This window comes from Lipotes vexillifer, unplaced genomic scaffold, assembly GCF_000442215.2.
Source record: "Lipotes vexillifer unplaced genomic scaffold, Lipotes_vexillifer_v1.1 scaffold365, whole genome shotgun sequence".
Taxonomy (NCBI): domain Eukaryota; kingdom Metazoa; phylum Chordata; class Mammalia; order Artiodactyla; family Lipotidae; genus Lipotes; species Lipotes vexillifer.
Window position 1 is genome coordinate 1,363,819 of NW_006781263.1, and position 18,217 is coordinate 1,382,035.

General features: G+C 44.0%; 1 protein-coding gene across 1 annotated transcript in view; it reads right to left on the reverse strand.

The window, feature by feature from the left end:
• Positions 1–18,217, reverse strand: part of RALGAPA2 (Ral GTPase activating protein catalytic subunit alpha 2) — a 284,753-nt gene that overhangs the window by 171,391 nt on the left and 95,145 nt on the right. The window contains exons 15-17 of the mRNA XM_007454538.1: positions 14,865–15,102; positions 11,479–11,643; positions 1,434–1,571 (exon numbers count right to left, since the gene is read on the reverse strand). Coding sequence (XP_007454600.1) covers positions 1,434–1,571; positions 11,479–11,643; positions 14,865–15,102 — 541 coding nt within the window. The remainder of the gene's footprint in view (positions 1–1,433; positions 1,572–11,478; positions 11,644–14,864; positions 15,103–18,217) is intronic.

Here is an 18,217-nt window from a genome sequence, read left to right on the forward strand (position 1 = left end):
AATATTTCAGAAAATTGGAAAAGGTTTTTATACACAGGTAATTATTAAATTTAAGTATCCTAAGATGTACAAAAGAGAGAGATCTGGGCCCAGCACACTGGTAGCCTATGGATCACGTCTGCTCCATAGACCTGGTCTCTGACACACAGACAGCTTCACTGTCTTGGGTTACGTTACCCAGGGGGCAGGCAACAAGGCCTGTCCCGGAGCCTCAGGGAAGGGGTCTCAGACAAGAGCTGCCTGAGTCAGCCAGGCAAGCTGACGGGGAAAGGAAGCAGTGAGGTGGCTCAGCGTTGCTGGCGAGAGAAATAACCAGTGTGAGTAATAAAAAAGGGAATATCACCACCAAGCCTGCAAAAGGTAATTTAAAAGATAACATTCTATGGGTAGTCTGGGGCCAATAAATTTGAAAAAAAAATACATGAATTGAACAAATTCCTAGGAAAAAAAAAACACAACTTATCCAAAAGAAAACAGGAAAAAGAAAATATGAATAGTCTTATAGTGATTTAAAATTTTGAATAGTACTTTAAAATCTTCCTAGAAGAAAACTCCAAGCAACCGATGGATTCTACCAAGTATTTAAGGGGGGAAAAAAAAGTCATAATGATCTTACACAAAAACTTTTGGAGAAGAGAAAATCTTTCAGGTAATACATTTCTCAAATTATTTTTATTGTATTTTCTTATTTCAAGAGGATTTCTAAGAGGGAATACTTCCTACGCATTTGATGAGGCTGGCATGACCCTGACATTAAGGACTAGGGGATGGCTGGGTTGATTTCTTCTCTAACCCATGAAACTAAATAAGTGTGTTCACTGTTGCCAGATACGTTGAAACATGTGCTTTCACTGTAAAATACATCAGTCACTGTTTACAGGTCTAACCATCTGCCTCTTTGCCCCCCTCCACATCAGTTGCTGCTAAAAGCTGTTGGAGAAACTGTGTGGGTTAATATGCTATTACAAGTTATCACCTTCAGCCTCAGCAGACCCTGCACACTGCTAATAAACTTCCTCACGAGTCTGGTCAGCCTTCCGTTCTCACTGTCAACGTTTCTCCTCGCAGCCCTTTCCTCACCCCTCACACCTCTCCTCCCTGCCTCGGCCCTAACTTCCTGCCCTCCCTCACCTGTGGTGAACATTCTCTACCTCCCACCCACTCCAGCCACTCTGGACTTTTTTCTAGTCCTCAAACATGCCACACTTGAAAAAAGTACACACACACACACACACACACACAATTTGGATAAATAGATTAAAATAAGTAGTTAAAATATTTCATTGCCAGAAATCACATCCTTGCAAATCAACTTATAAATTCCTTTGAAATAAACAGAGTAGAGTTAGGATAAATGTAGAAAGCCACACGACGTGCAGCCTCTTCCCAGCCAGAATCTACGGTCCCGTGTGAGTAAGGGAAGCTGCTGGTACCCGGAGGGGCCTCTGAGCACAGTGGCTCCGTGACGTCAGGGCTGCTGCTGCTCCGAACCATTGGCTGCTGCTCGGCTGCTGCCAGGGGGCCGGATTCGGCTGCAGCTGCATTTTCCGGCTGCGGGCATTCTTCCACTTCTGTGGGCATTGACACAGAACATGCAGGGATGTATTTCAAGATTTTTAAAAATAATTTCACTACTTAAAACAACTGATTCTCAAAATCATAGTTTTAGATACTATTTTTTTCCACAAAAATTGTGCAGTAAGATCATTGTCTTTCACATCATAAAGTTTTCTACACTTGTTAACAGTAATATTCCACTCCAAGTGCACATCTGCCTTTTAAGTTCTACAAAGCATTTTCTTTCAGTCAAAGTGAAGAAAACAAGAAGGGAGAGCGAGCACAATATTTGAGAACTGTGAAAGTCATTGGAGTTTCAGGGACAGGCATGTCAAGGGAGGAGGGATCTGGGAGATGCAAGGTAAGGTCACTTACATGTGAAAGAGTGGGACATCACGGGTGCGCGCGCGCGCACACACACACACACACACACACACACACACACACACACACGCCCTAAAGGAAGATAAAAAGAAATGGGAATTTCAACTTGATTATTCTTTTTAACAGATAAATGTACAACTGTCTAAAATAAAATACTGTAATTATTTAATGACATTTCACCAAACGCAAGGTTGAATTAATCACTAAAGTACAAAAACGACTCACTGGTGTTTTTAAAGAATCAATAAACATATGTCATAAAATAGAAAACCACAGCTGAGCACTGACCACTGGGTGATCCCATCTAGGATATCTATGAACCATATTCCCCTAAAGAAGGGAAGTCCCTCCGAGCTCGTTTCTAAACTTCACGGTTCATTTTAATCTCCAAAGACAACCCAAGGTGCTGAAGAGTCACCCCACCACCTCTCTGCAGCTCCGGGTTTCTATCATCCCTCTGCTCTGGCATCACCATCAGACTCCTAACTTGTGGCCTCAGAGAGGTCCCGCTACAAGAGAGATGCGACCGCGCCACTCCTCCTGTGGAGGCCCGAGGCCCCCATCACTGTCCGTCAGGCTTGCGCTCCAGTGCCCCTAGAGGTCACCCCACAGGCTTGATCCCCCACCAGGAGCTCTCCCTCACTTTAGTCTTGAGCAGGCCCCGCCCACACAGCCCCTGCAGCTCCCCACTCGAGGCTGACCTCCCCCGGGCCACCCAGGCGCCCCTCCTGTAGGACTTGCCACGTGGTCCTGCGTGTGACCCCCACCGCTGCCTGCCCCCCAGGCTCCACGCTCCCCCATGCAGTCACGGACCTCTACACCCATATTTTCCCCAAATTTTCATTAGCTGAAGTTTCAGTCCTTCTAAAAAGGGACTCATCAAAATTCAGCCTTACCTGGAAGTGTCACCTGATTCCTCACCTGAAATGCAACTCGCCACCAAGGTGCCCCCATTCTGTGTAACCATTTCACCAGAGCCACAATCCAAAGGGCTGGTCGGCCCCAAACAGGAAGGTGTATGTAGGAAGGTTCTAAATATAACACAGAGGATTTCACCGAAGGACTGCTGCTTTTATTTTTACTATCCACATAAAAACTCCATTTTTAAGTACACTGATACAAGTTACCAGGCCTCAAAACCGTGAAATGTGTGTGATCCCTCGCTTTATAATGCAAAGTCCTGGGCCACATTCTCCATTCAGATACTGATGGGAAGCTGGGCTTAGGGGACAAGCAGAGTAAGGGAAGGTGGCAGGAGCAGACAGACCCGTTACAGCCTCGTCTTTCCAGGCCGTCTCTGCTCTTCCCTGCTCCTGAACAGCCACGAGAAACACCGGACATCCTAAGGGCTCTGGGATGCTCTGCCCAGCATCCCGGAGCAGAAACCAGCCCCCTCGGCTCTACTCCCAGGGTCCTCAGCAGCAGGCAACAGAAGCCAGATGACCCCACAGACCATCCTTCCCGCTGTCTTCTTTCACTGTTTATTCTAGTTATGCAAGATACAGACACCTTCTGGGAAGGGTTTCTACTTGTTAATGAACCTGCTTGTAAATCCCAGTCAGCAGGTCAGCAGAGGGAGCCCAAGAGCTTCCTACTTCTCTAAAAGATAATTGGCACCCGCTGGTCTTTATGGACAGTGGGAAGAGTGGGTTTTATTCCCTTAAACATGATGCCAAGAACTGGTAGATGTTGGTTTCTGGCCTCTGAGCAGAAACAAATAAGAGCAGGGCCAACAGTGGCAGCATCATTTTCAAGATATAGAACGACGTCATCTGGTGGGATGCAACAGAGCCACAGGACCACGAGTGTCCCCACTGGTCCTCAGACAACAGACAAAGAGCCTGCCATGGCCAGCTGGTCTGCCTTCCCAACAGGCTGGCCTGATGTGGCTTTAATGCTCTGTTTTTGTAAACCTGTTGGTAGGGCCTTCTCAGATGGAGGAAGTCCAAGCCTGAAGAAACCATGGGAAGAGGTGGGACGGGAACCGCTGAGAAGAGTGGGAGGGAAGGGGAGAACCATGGGTCCGGGGATCTGTCAGGCTGTATGGGGACGGTGCCCTGAGCTGTCCCTGTACTTGGCTGTTATGTTGACAGAGTGTGTAAAAAAGGATGTAAATTCTCCTTATCCCACAAGTTAAACCCCATTTCCTGATTTGTATATGTACACCTTTTGGCCTTCTCTCATAGTTTGTACTAAGTATATACTCAAGATTTGTTTTGTATAGATGAACAAATGAATATCAGAAACATTTTCTTAATACCTTTTTCCTCTTTCTTTTTTAAACAGTTCTCGAGCTCCCTCTGCTGGCTTTTTATTTTTGTTAAGGCTGCGCCCCTTCTACAGGGTCAGCTGTAGCAAATGCTCTTTCATAACAGATTAAAACCATTTAACACTGATATGCAAATATCAAGGTAGAGGATTATCTGATATGCAAAATATAAAAAGGACAGTCTAGGTTATATAAAAATTGCGTCATAAATTCTGGGAGGTCTAATGCATTCTCTGTTTTGACTATCACACAATTTGAATCACTTCAAAGAGCTGAATTCTATGTCAGATTCACCGAATCATTCACTTTCTCTCAAGCAGAGCTAACCCAATAACCCGAACTCTGAAAGCACCAACTTTCTAGCTTCTTGATAGCGTAAGTTACACAACACCAACACCATTACTAAATCATTGCTTTCTAAAGCTCATTCAAAGCACCAGAAAAATGATCGAATAAGGATTAATTTCATTTTTTCCCACACTGAGAGAAGAATTGGCAATGATTAAATTGTGTAAACTCTTCAGAAACTTCTATTTATTCAGGAATCTGACTACTTTTCAAAAGAAATTTCATTCACTCTTTAATCTAAGCCTTCCTTAATCCATCTTATTAAACATACTGAGACTCATTCTTCAGTCACCAAAATTCTGGGTTCCATTTACCCCTCATATGAGGTTGCACAAGCAAAATTAATTGTGCCATTTCCTAACTTTTAAAGCGCTGTGCACAAACCAAGCTGACCCTATGAAAAGCACAAGAGACATAAATCAACTCAACATCTTGACGTGTCCCACGAGGACCACAGGTGAATCAGCCCGGACCCTGCCCACAAGCACATCCTGATAACTGGGCACTACCTGGAAGTCGGAGAACCAGAGGCAGACGCCGCCAAAGTGAGACTTTCAATCAGGTCCCATTAAGCCTCTTTTGGAATGAGGGAAGATCACTGATCCTCTAATTACTACTATTACAATATTCCCCAAAGAAAAATAAAATCTACCGTCTGCATGGCCTGTAAGTGCTACAGATTGATAAATGTCCCAACATAAAAGCAGTTAAAATTGCAAAACAGCTAGAAAGAATTGTTTTCACAAAGGAGAAAAAAAGGAAATCACTGAAACTGCCGGTTCCACCCCCACGTGTTCGTTTATGCAGCTATTCATACTAAGTAACGGAATATAGGTGGTTGCGACTGTCCCAAAGTTCTGTTGCCACCAAATAGAGAGCCCCAAAGGGATCAGAATAAGACATCATAGTGGGTGAAGGTAAGTAACTCTCTGTAGTTTCGGTTATTAAAACAATTTTGGTGGGTTGAGTTATCATATAGACAAGGAACAAAACCAAGAAATGTTAACTTAAATGAAAACAAAATTAGCAATCATCTTATCGTAAAGGACGTGTGGCCAGAAGGTCAACGTTAAAATTGCCTGTGTATTATGCACATGCGGATGTATGCCTACTACATCTGTATTTAGCAAAAGTTTAGCAAGATATGCCAACACCAGAATTCAAACTGGAGCACACGTTTAACACTCTCATGTGCCTGTCAGTGGCAGATGTACAATCTCAGACTGGGGACTGACGTGCATCACTCTGGGCCCAGACTCTTGATAGGACAGTTACACGGGACCGTGGCTCACTTTTCTGGTAAAGAAGAAATGGCTTCAGATGAGGGAGGAGCTTGCGACTGTGGTTTTCAGATGAAACAGATCAGCAGATCGTCCTCAAAGTCACCATAGTGCTAGGTCCCTTCACCCTTTGTGCTATAAAACCAGTAGTGAGGATGGCAGAGGCCAGAAAGCACAGACCAAGCATGGCCTGCTTCACTCCACGCTAAGTTGGGGTCTCTCAAACCTCAGCATCACTGATATTTTGGGTCAGACGGTTCTCTGTGGCGGCTGTCTTCTCCACTGTAGGATGGTTAGCAGCATCCATCCACTGGATGCCAGTGGCACGACCCCAGCTGTGACAACCACAGATGTCTCCGGACATTGCCACATGTTCCCCGGGGGGCAAATCATCCCCAGTTGAGAACCCCTGCTCTAAATCATATTCTGCTTCTGTTGGAACTGTGTATATAAATATAGGAATCAAGAATCTGAGTCAGCTAAAATATAATAATGAATGAGAAAAAAGCTCCCAAAATGAAATTACTAACAGGAAGAGATTTCTTGTGAGAACACATTCTGGACAAACTAGTAAAAAAATTTAAACAAAATGGGAAAAAAATGGGTTGTGAAAAAAGAAAACTTTTCACCATGCAAAAAGTTCCTTATATCAGCCAAATAGAAAGCCAAAGTATTTTAAATACTTTATTAATCATCTCCAGGCAGGAGTACTTTTTGGAAAACCAAATTATGAAGCAGTTAATGCTCATCAGTAATTTAACTGACTGGTGGCCATCTTCTCCTGTACCATTCTTACTATTTTCCAACTTCAGTATTTACTAGGGAAAAAGAGCTTTCTAAGAAACATAGTCCTTAGTTTTCCCTCATATTCTAGAAATTAAATAGTATGATATTTTAGATTCTCATCAGAGGAATGAAGCTAATTTTGCTTTGCTCAAAGCCACAAGTAAGCTATCTCCAGTATTAAGTAAGTACTAGTCTATAATACCATCTTTTGGAAAATAAAAAGAACATGGAAATATTTCCCGCTTTAGCAAGAAGATTCAGTTCATCTTAGGATCATTGAAAAATAAGTAGACATAGACCTAATTATTCACTGTAGACCAAAGTAAATCCTATTGCTGAGGTGTCCACGCCAAAAATTTCTTCTGGTGCTGTAACATCTTAATAAACCAGAAAGTGCACTGTATATAAACAACAGGTAGCTAAACTCAATTTTACCTGGCTGAAGGCCAGGAATAACATTTCTTTGTTTTGAAAATTAGCAACTTTTATCATTTTTTTTTTGACTCTAAGCTCAATAATCAGTATGAATCTGTATAAACTGATCATTACTTTAAACATGAATTATCACATGATTTACTAACTCCAAGGAAGTCTAGCCTGTAGAATTTTTCCAGTTTATTCATTTTTGGGGGGAGGCCCAGCAAACATGCTAACATTGGCACACTCATAACTGTTGTAGAATTTTATGAATTCCTTCCTCTCTGTAGGCTCCCTGTTGAAGGCACACGAGGCAGGCATCGCTGTTCTCCCCTTGTAAAATGTCCCACTATCGTGCTCAGCTGGGAATGCAAAGACCAGCGGTGTTGCAGAAATTCTGCCTATCTAATTGCTACTAAGCCTCTTAACTGCATAGAAACAATTGATATTTGTTGAAAATAAAGGCAAAGTGCAATGGCCAGGTAGGCATGCGTGACGTGGGGAAGTTAACAAAGGAAGCCAGGCGCAGAGGCGAGCGGGAGCAGCCCAGGGACGTGGGGGTGCCACATGAGACAGCATTACAGTACCTGACAGCCTGTGAGAGCAAGAGGTGTAAGATAGACCAGGGAACAGAGCGCTCACGGTGTGGAGGAGATGCGGGACGCTTTTAGTGGCGGGCAAAGCCTCAGAGAGGTGGGCACAGCTGCTGATAGACTGGCTTCGCTTAGCTTCCAGGAGAGATAAAGCAACAATCATGTCAGAAGAACCGCAGGATCTTTCACTTCCTTTTCATTATTATTATTTTTCTGGTCTCTCTTTAAATATTCAAAGGAGGTCATTTCAAACTTTAAAGGAAGTTAGCACAAAGCACAGTATTTAATGATAGTCTCTAAATACAGCCAACTTTCAGTCATTCTGATGGCACAGGAGCACAGGCCTTTCACAAATAATCAATCTCATTTTATAATGCTTTGTATGTTGAGCCTTTCCTTTTTTTCTGCTGTGTATCAGATTCACTTTTAGCTTGTTTGTTTACCTGGGCAGACATTACAACCAGTTTTCTCTTCCTGATGGGTCCAAACAAAAAGGCCACGGTGAGGGAGGGAAAATCTAACCTAAGATCACAATGGTTTCATAAATAATCAATAATTCAAAAATTGGTTTACTGAGAGATGACTGTATTCAAAAGCAAGTCATTTAGTAAACTGAATAGCCTAAAAGCTTCAGAACACATAAAAGTCAAGTTGAACATTCAAGGATCTGGTATTTGGGAAAAAGGTAAAAAATCTCCATGAAACCCATCCTTTTAAATCACATTTTGTGCTTATTAAATCCACAATTTCTTAGTACAAAATTTATGGTGTTCCTAAGTTTCTATGTACTGCTAGTCAAAACCATTTGAGAAAATGGATGGACACAGGAAGAGAATAGGCCTCATACATATGAAACCACCATCAGTAAAACCAGTTTTACCCTTAAAACAAAAATATGGAGGTTTACTTGCTGTATTATTTTCACGTGATTTTATTTAACATTAACGGAATACAACTACAAACGGTAGTGACACATTTGCAAAAAGCAAAACAAACTTTTTACTTTCCTGTCTTCCCCCACTCTCTGACTATCAGAATTCCCAGCTCTACAGAACTGTCTGCAGAACTGATTACAGCATAATCACAAATGTATAAGATACTATTTAGGTGAAAACGACTTCCGTGTAAACATCAAACTGACTGACTTCAAATTTCCTAAAAGATTTGTCTAATGTTCAATGTCAGGGCCGTTTCATTTGAGTGTTGCTTTAAAACGTTTTCCTCTTGGGCTTCCCTGGTGGCGCAGAGGTTGGGAGTCCGCCTGCCGATGCAGGGGACACGGGTTTGTGCCCCGGTCCGGGAGGATCCCACGTGCCGCGGAGCGACTGGGCCCCTGAGCCATGGCCGCTGGGCCTGCACGTCCGGAGCCTGTGCTCCACAGTGGGAGAGGCCACAAGAGTGAGAGGCCCGCATACACCCCGCCAAAAAAAAAAGAAAAAGAAAAAGAAAAAAGGTTTTCCTCTTATAATTCAAATAATTGTACATTTTTCCAAAATTGATCACTAGATATTTTAGAGATAATAAAATACAGATTATTTTGCGTGAAAATTAATTGACTTGCTTTAACCATTCACTTTAGATATGTAAAGTTTTAGCATCATTCACACTCAGGAATGGAGGCTGACTCTGTCATTCTTAAGACTCCCCCTGCCAGTCCTTTTAAGGTGCAAACGAGTACATTCCGTTAAATTAATTGTCACTCCCCTACTCCACAATTGCTGATTTTACATTTCCCTCTTGCCACCATCACTGACATTTTCTCAGTCTAAGTGTAGTCTGTGGGGCAAATTATAATAGAATAATCTTAAAATATTCTCTTACTGGGATTAGGAAAAAAAGTCACTTTCAAATGGGTCTTCCATAATAAAAATCTTCATGATAACTGCACAAACTAATGTTATGAGCTGCTTCCTGTTCTCTCATTAAAAGGTGGCCTCTACACAACCAAAATCTACCATGAAAATGTTCTGGGCCTTCTTAAAAGACTAAAAATACATAAAAATAATAGAAGTGAGTAAAAGCTCATGTAGTCTACGTAGATTGCATTTATAAAACAGCATGATATAATAAAATATTCAAAAACCATTGTTTTCATGGGCAACAAGAGTCATAATATTTTATAATATTAAAAAATACAAAATAGGAAATACATATATACATATCCATACACGTATGTGTGTAGAATACATGAAGATAAAAGATCTGTCCTACTCAATAGCTCTCATCTTCACTATCTTTTAAAGGTTACGCTTCCAAGTGTTTTTAATTGAATGAATCCTACAAAGGCCAGGTTTATGGTGTTGAAGTGACATACTCTACAAGGACCTTTACATGACTTTGTATTGGGTTGGCCAAAAACTTCGTTTGGGTTTTTCCGTAAGATGTTACTTTTTGGCCAACCCAATAAAAGCTCTTAGATTTGCATGACTTTTCAGGCCCCTGAGAACACTGATAAACAGAACCGCACGGGCATAAAGGCACAGAAGATTTTCTAAAACCTACTGGCGCCTCTACCGCATTGCTGGTCTAGAATACCTCTTGAAAAACGAAGATGCAATCTCTCCTATGGCTGTGTTTTGGCCAAGTAGTGGCAAATGGAACATGCAATATACAACCATTTGCTGCTCGTTAAAATGTGAGAATAAAATTTTAAAAAGTGCTTTGAATGAACACTTTTATCACCTCTGTAATTCAGGGGTTGTGAGGGGCAGCAGGAAGTCTGGGTGGCTCAGGCATGATGCCACCTTTGTCACAAACTTCTCTTCTGATCCCTTTTAAGGATCCAGTGATGGAAGAAAGGTATTTTAGGAGCTGGGATGAGAAAGGAAATGCGTGAATAAGCCTCCCCCAAAGCTGTCTGTTACCAGAAACTAGGTCTCTCCTCAGGGAGAGGAGGAAGCAAGAAGGGGGGTATAAATAAGGTGACAATGACAAACAAATACTATGGTGAAAACAAGGAGGAGTTAGGGTTAAGGCATAATATATTTTCATTAAAACTCCAACAGGATTCTAAGCCGTCTGTAGTAAGCCTTTACTAAGCACTGGGAAAAATGTTGAGTGTCCATGAATCTTTTTTATGACCAGAGGAAACTGTGACCTTCTCTCTGCAGTCAACATGCTGAATATCAATTACAATTGCATGGTATTATTGACGTGAAAAACTACAGGAATCTGAGAAAAACTCATAGGAATCTGTTTTAAACTTAAGTTACAGCCTCAAAGTCACCGGGAAGGTTCGGGGCTTTATTTGTTCTTATTAAAAACTGTATACAAGCTTACTTATTAAAGAGTGCTCTCTTTTTAAGAGTAAACTGTAGCAACAGTTTGATTAACTGGAGGTTCCCGGTCAAGTTCTTGTTAATTCTAACAGCCTGTAAGGTCAACATCTACAGGAATGTAAAGCTCCATTTTCCAAAGAAGCAAAAAATGTAAATGTCTCCTTCCAGTCCTGAAAACTAAGCCCTTATTCTCCTTTTCTTTGCTGGAATAAGTTTCCACCCTCTCTTCAGATCAGCATTGTTCAACAGCAACAACAATGCAACTGGTTGTGTGATTACTAAGAATCTATTTTCTTCAAGGATCAAACAAAACATCTATTTTCTCTCTTTTGCATGAATATCTCACTCGATATTAACATCTCAAGTTCTTTTTCACAATGAAGGATTTAGAAATAAATGTCACAAACTGATTCGGAAAGTAGTTAGACAGAAAGTTGGAAAGATACAGAGACATCTCAGTTAATAAAAGGCCTGGTGTTTTAAGTTCTGAGTGGAATTTTCAAACTTTAAAAACATTTGATTCCTATAAATCCATTCCTTTGAGAAATACTAGAACAGGTGCTTACCGGTTGCTTTCTGGCGGACGACGTTTCTTGCTTTCTCAACTCCCGGCGCCCCGGATGTGGTGGCACTCCTGAATCTCATGGGCTCGGCCACATCGGGGTGGCTCCGCCAGCTCAGAGAAAAGGATCTCCCCACGGTGGTTCCTTTCTGAGAATCTGGAACACAGCCTACGAGACAAGAAAAATAATCCAGACACTGAATTCATTATTATTTCTCTCATAGCCTGTGCTGCTCAGCAAACGTCATACACAGAATGATGTATAAGTCAGCAGATTCTCTTGCTGCAGATTAGGTGCCACTTCCTTATATTACAATTTAGGGAGTTATTCATATATCAGGAATCTGAAAATTCCTGTTGCCAAAGTATCTTTCAAGCATCTTCAACGGTCTCATTAAAATTCACGTATCTTCACAGTACTCATTCCAATATACAAAAAAAACATTAATAAATCTTCCTCAACATAAGAACAAGGTCAAAGGAAGTTACACCACTGCTCCCAGGATACTCCAAAAACTGCTTCTATAAACCAGTAAATTAGAGATCCTGATTTTAGAACAGTATTCCATCCTGTAGACGCCAACCTCCCCATGAATCCCCGAAAGAAATTTATGCCCATAAACTCTAATTATACTCAAATAAGCAAAGTTAATGAAATTCTACAAACAATGCAAAATCCTATTTCAAGCGAAGTTCCAAATAGTAAAATACTGCAGACCTGTGAATCACCTTTTTTCTCCTCTCATACTGCTCTGGACAAGTATTTTAAGTAAGTGGTCAAGGATCAAAAGAAATACAGTAGAAAAGAGAATGAGGCACTTAGAGGTTTCTGCACATGTACGATGTGGCTGGTGGCTGCCACCTGTGGCTCGTTGTCACACCCAGATTCTTCTGAGAGTGTACTTTGTTTCCACAAATCTAGTGCTTGTACAGCAAGTATTTCTATAATGGATATTTAAATGTGTTTTTAGAATAAGGCAATATAATAAATAAATCAGAAATATTTGCCATGGTCATTAATTAAATAGTAAAATTTGTTCTGTATCTTTCCTGAAAATAGCATTTTTTGAAGTTGTTTACCTTCCTAAGACAAGCCTATCCCTCCCTATGAATCTGTGTTCGCATAGTGGGAAGGAAGAGAATATTTTGGGGGCTGAAGGGGAGGGTGGATTATAAGAATTCCAGGAGGCAGGGAACATGGTTAGTTTGAGAAAGTCCTTACTTTCTGTCTCAGCCACTCCCCTCCATCCTGAAAGGCACCCCAGTCAGGTAGACTCTTCTGGACTGAGAGCCACAGTCCAGGGAGCCAAGTTCCTGGATGGAAGCACCTAGACCCTCCCAGACTCTGGGTTTACACAGAGGCCCTCAGAGCTGCTATGGAGGACACTACAGAGGCCCAGGGCTCAGGCTCTGGGCTCCCTGCCCTGACTTCAATCCCAAATCTCCATCTAATAGATCTTTTTAGGAAGGGGCTCCTTATAACTTCAACTAGGGAGAAAAAAGGATCTTCTGCTAAAGTATGTGAGAACATTGCATTAAACAGTCTAAATCTAAACTGGGATTAGACAATTCCACTGGAATGCCCCATACTTCAACTAGTTAGTTTTGGTTTCTCACTGACTTGCTCTTACTAACTGGTGCCTTGGCAAGCCACTCACAGACTGCAATGAAGACATTCTAGGAATCAGTCACATTAACTACATGGCTCTGCAGTTAACTAATCATTATAATTGGTTCACACTTCCCCGTATCCACATCCTCTGTCGTCCTCTCCCACATTAACTCTGGGCTTCAGCACATGACTTTTGGTTGCAAAACTGAGCAAGCAGAGATTTGAAATGTACCTGAAAATCTGAGTGTGTCCTCCTCTGCTCCTGGAACCCTAAGCCATTAGGTGAACAGCCTGAGCTAGCCTGCTGGGTGATGAAAGATGTACGGCCCCGTCACCCCTACTGTGCAGCCGACAGCCAGCTAACCCCTGGCAGTGGAGCTGCCGCTCGCTGAGCATGTCACAGCCCGGCTGACTGCGAACGCAGCTGTGAGGCCAGCACAACTGCCAAGCCATAAAATCATGATCTGAATAAATGGTGTTATTTGAAGCCGCTATATTTTGGGGTGCTTTGTCACACAGCAAAGCTAACTGACACCACCTACACTAAGACCACTGTTGAGGTTGTATTTGACCACAGCAAGTAACATGCTTTTTTGTAAGTCTCTGGAGGAAAAATTCCTCACAGGTCCCAGGACCAGGACAAGCCAAGCAACTAGCTTGTTTACACCTTTTGCACTCTGTGATTCTCCCGTGTTACTCTGTGATGATCAGAGTTGAATCTGCGGTGGCCCCCTTCCCGCCTCCCCAGCAGCACCCAGGCTCTTCACCGTGCATCCTAGCATTTTACCCATGCCTGGAGCTCCACCCCTGTTCATTCCGCCCCAGTGTCCTTATGTATTTTATCCATTGTATTATGTGTATTTCTATGAGCGGCCTCAAAATCTTTACACAATACGCTGGAGTACAGGGAATTAATCCAAGGATTGCGTCACAGCCTTAAAAACAGTAATGAAGACGGGCTGCAGAGGGTCATCCCCAACAGAGACCACCACTGAGGTTTCCCGCCTTGATCTGACTCCAGGTCTCACAACAATTTTCACCCAGAAACACAAAAAAGCCAAAATGACTCCACGTGAAGCATTCAGAACTTCTCCACCTTCCCGAAGCGGGGCAGCAGAATAGATGATAAATAGTGGGGCGCCTTGAGTGGGACTTGCCTGGCTTTGATTTCCAGCTTTACTGCTTCTTAGCTGTGTGACCCCGAGTGAGCCAATCCCTGTGGACTCTGTCCTTGAGTTTCTTGGTCTGCGATGCGGGGAGAGTGGCACGGACCTCACAGGCTCCCCTGAGGGTGAAGGCAGAGAAGGTGCACCCGGCCCCCGCCGCTCTCACTACTGTTCCCAATCCTCCTGCTTCCTTCTTCCCAGCCTGCCCGTCATCCTCACTAAGGGGACACAGTGCTAGGAGACGCGATCGAACACCACCGTTAAAACATACTGTCTGGGGCTTCCCTGGTGGCGCAGTGGTTGGGAGTCCGCCTGCCGACGCAGGGGACGCGGGTTCGTGCCCCGGTCCGGGAGGATCCCACATGCCGCGGAGCGGCTGGGCCCGTGAGCCGTGGCCGCTGAGCCTGCGCGTCCGGAGCCTGTGCTCCGCAACGGGAGAGGCCGCAGCAGTGAGAGGCCCGCGCACCGCAAAAACCAAACAAACAAAAAAAGATACTGTCCGTACAGCTGGTTCAGCTGACTATGAAATTCCATGCGTCGACTGCCTGCTGTTTAATACACACTCCTCCCCAGACTCAGATGCCCAGCGCCGCCCAGCCAGGCGGGAAATACCTTTGCCTCGCTGCTTCTTCTCCTTCTGTTCACTTAATTTGTCCAGAGGTAGGTTTGTCATCTCAACTCCGTACACGGTCCTGGCAAGCACCACCGTCAAGGAGTCCATGATGCTGGCCCACTCGTGGATGAGTTCCTCCCAGTCCGTGAGGGAGGACAGCACCCCGAGGAAGTCGTCCCAGAGCTCCCGAGAAATGTACACGCAGAGGTTTGCGCGGATCCAGGCCACTATGAGCGTCTGAAAACGACCAATCAACAGGAGAATTCAATCATCTCCATTTAGAAGAAGTGTACTTTCGACAAAACGCTGAAAATCTCTATTAATAAAATGAATTTTAACATAAAAAGTGCTTGGGGATACTGTGTTTAATTTCTCAAAATGCATCTGATCCACTGCAATCAAGATTTGAGCTACTGTGAAATTAGTTATCATTCTCAACAGACACTGATCAAAATGACCCTAGCGTCTGTGGCTGGTCCTGGCGGGACCTGGGGAGCCTATTCGCCCCCTCACTCCCTGCAGGGGCCACTCCGAGCCTTGTCTTCTGCAGGTAAACCTCCACCTCCACCAGCTCCTGCCTGACTGGCAGCAGATGAGCTCAAAGCAGACTTCAGAGCACAGACCCCAGGAAACAATGCCCTGGACCTCCGCCCACCAGGCCTGCATCTGCCCGGCTCCTCCCCCACTGCAGGCCGTGCAGGGAGGGGGCCCTGCTCTCCTGCGTGCCCCCCGACCCTGACCCCTGCTCCCGGCCTCCTCCTCAGACTCTGCATTTCTGTTAACCCCACCTCACCTTGACCCCCTGCCCATCCTACTTCCCCAGCTCCTACCCATCAGCATGTAAACATGATCCAGTTCTTCCTCATCTCAAAAAAAACCCCACAGAAGTTCCCTTGAGCCCTGATGTCCCTTTCGAGCTACAGCCCCTTCTTCCCCTTTCAAAGCCAAATTTCTTGAAAGAATGGCCCACACTCGCTCCATCTTCCACACTCACTCCATCCTCTGCCACCCCACCTTCTGCCTAGGTTTTGGTCCCCGTTCTCATGGCTCCAATGACCATCTGCTCACTGCCCACGTTCAACCCAGACCTCTCAAGATGCTGGTTTCCTGACCCTTCTCTCTGCTCACTCGTAGCCCACGTGCCACATCCTGCAGGCACCTGCCACACAGCGTAGTTGTGAAAGGAACTCAGTTTCCTCCACTGAGAGCCCTCCAGGAACCCCACCTGGCCTCTCCTGCTCCCGGCCTCTGCACATACCCTTCCCTCCCTCTCTTTCCTCATTTTGCTTCTTTAACTTCCACCCACTCTTCAGGTCACAACTTGGACGTCACTTCCTCCTGAGTGCCCCTGATGTCACCCACCCCCAGCCTCCAGGAAGCAGCCTGCATTTCCCCCATCGGAGTTCGTTTCCCTAAGAGTCCCTCAGTCCCCCTGGTCTCACGGTCCACAGTACTACAGCTGCTCGCAGGGGCAACCCTACAACAAGACAATTACGCATGTATTCTGGGTATTTCCTTACCTCCAAGGTGCCCAGCTCCTCACCTCTGCCAAAATATTCCGCATCCTTTAAAATTCAACTCAAAATGTATCTCCCGGGACTTCCCTGGTGGTCCAGTGGTAAAGAATCCGCCTTCCAACGCAGGGGACGAGGGTTCAATCCGTGGTTGGGGAACTAAGCCCGCACGCCACAACTACTGAGCTCGTGTGCCTCAACTAGAGAGCCCACGTGCCGCAAACTACAGAGCCCACGCACCCTGGAGCCTGCACGCCACAACTAGAGAAGAGAAAACCTGCACGCCACAACTAGAAAGAAGACTGCACACCACAACGAAAGATCCCGCATGCCTCAACTAAGACCCGACACAGCCTAAAACTAAAATAAATCTTTAAAAGAAAAAAAACAAACAACAACAAAAAACCAAAATGTATCTCCCTTGAAAGAAGTGCCAAGTCCATCTCAGATGAGCCCCAGATGCTTTCCTAATCTTAGTAGAGGGAATCTTTATAGCCAAAGTCTGGGTAACCTCCCTGATCTGTTGTCAGAGCTAAAATGTACCAGGTACGGTGCCAACTCGCCAATATCTCTGCCCAACCCAGGTGCAAATAGGCTCCCACTGCTGTCAGGAGTTGTACTGTGCATGGGATGGGGGTGAATTTACTTTTTAATTTAGATGAGATTAGGCGGGTTCAGGGTGGTATGGCCGTAGACTGCTTTTTAATTAAAAGAGAAATTTTCCTAATATAGACCTAGGAAAACTTTGAGAAAAAGAAAGGAGTCTGTACCTAAACAAGCCTGCTCTGACCACCTGAAAAATCATATATAAAGTGACCCTCATGACAATGTACCTGTTCTCTGTTTCAATTCATGTTAACTACACTTTTTAAAGGGGTAAAAATATTAAAGTTGAGCTAAAATCGTTGAGTATATTGAAAACAAGGTTCTAAACACTCATATTTAAAATCTGGTTCTAAGATGAATGAATTCTCTAAAAATTAAGGACAATGCAAAAGGAAAAATTAAAATAATGTTACCATTTATTGTTATTAGTACTTTATTATACATTTTTATTCTGACTAAAATGCCAGCTTCTGTTTATTCATTTTTTACACTCCTGTTTTCAAAATGAGTTTGAGGTCATTACCATAAAGTGCATATACACAATAAAATTAATAAATGGTAGATCAAAAATATAATCTTCCAGTTGCTTCCCTAGTGGCGCACTGGTTAAGAACCCGCCTGACAATGCAGGGGACATGGGTTCAAGCCCTGGTCCGGGAAGATCCCACGTCCCGCGGAGCAATTAAGCCTGCACTCTAGAGCCCGTGAGCCACAACTACTGAAGCCCGCGCACCTAGAGCCCACGCTCCGCAACAAGAGAAGCCACCGCAATGAGAAGCCCGCGCACGGCAACGAAGAGTAGCTCCTGCTCGACGCAGTTAGAGAAAGCCCGCGCACAGCAATGAAGACCCAACACAGCCAGAAATAAAATAAAATAAAATAAATTTAAAAATATACATATAATCTTCCAGAGTAGGAGAATGCAGAGACTGGCCGAGTTGCCAGGACTCAGCCTCACATGTGGTCACGGCGCTGGCTTCAGGTTTAAAAGCAGAGGAGTGTCTATAAGATGCCCACTGGGTCCTGCACTGGCCTCGCTTTATTGACTAATTATTAGGCAAGGACAGAACCATGACTTCCTGCAGCTTATAGGCTTCACCTCTGCAAATCTCACAAACATGTGCATCATCACACATCACACCTCATTCTCATTCACAGCTAAGGACAGTCAGCAGACATAAGCCCAGGGCCCCCTCTTCACAGGTTTCCCTTTTCTAACAGGAAGAGGGAAA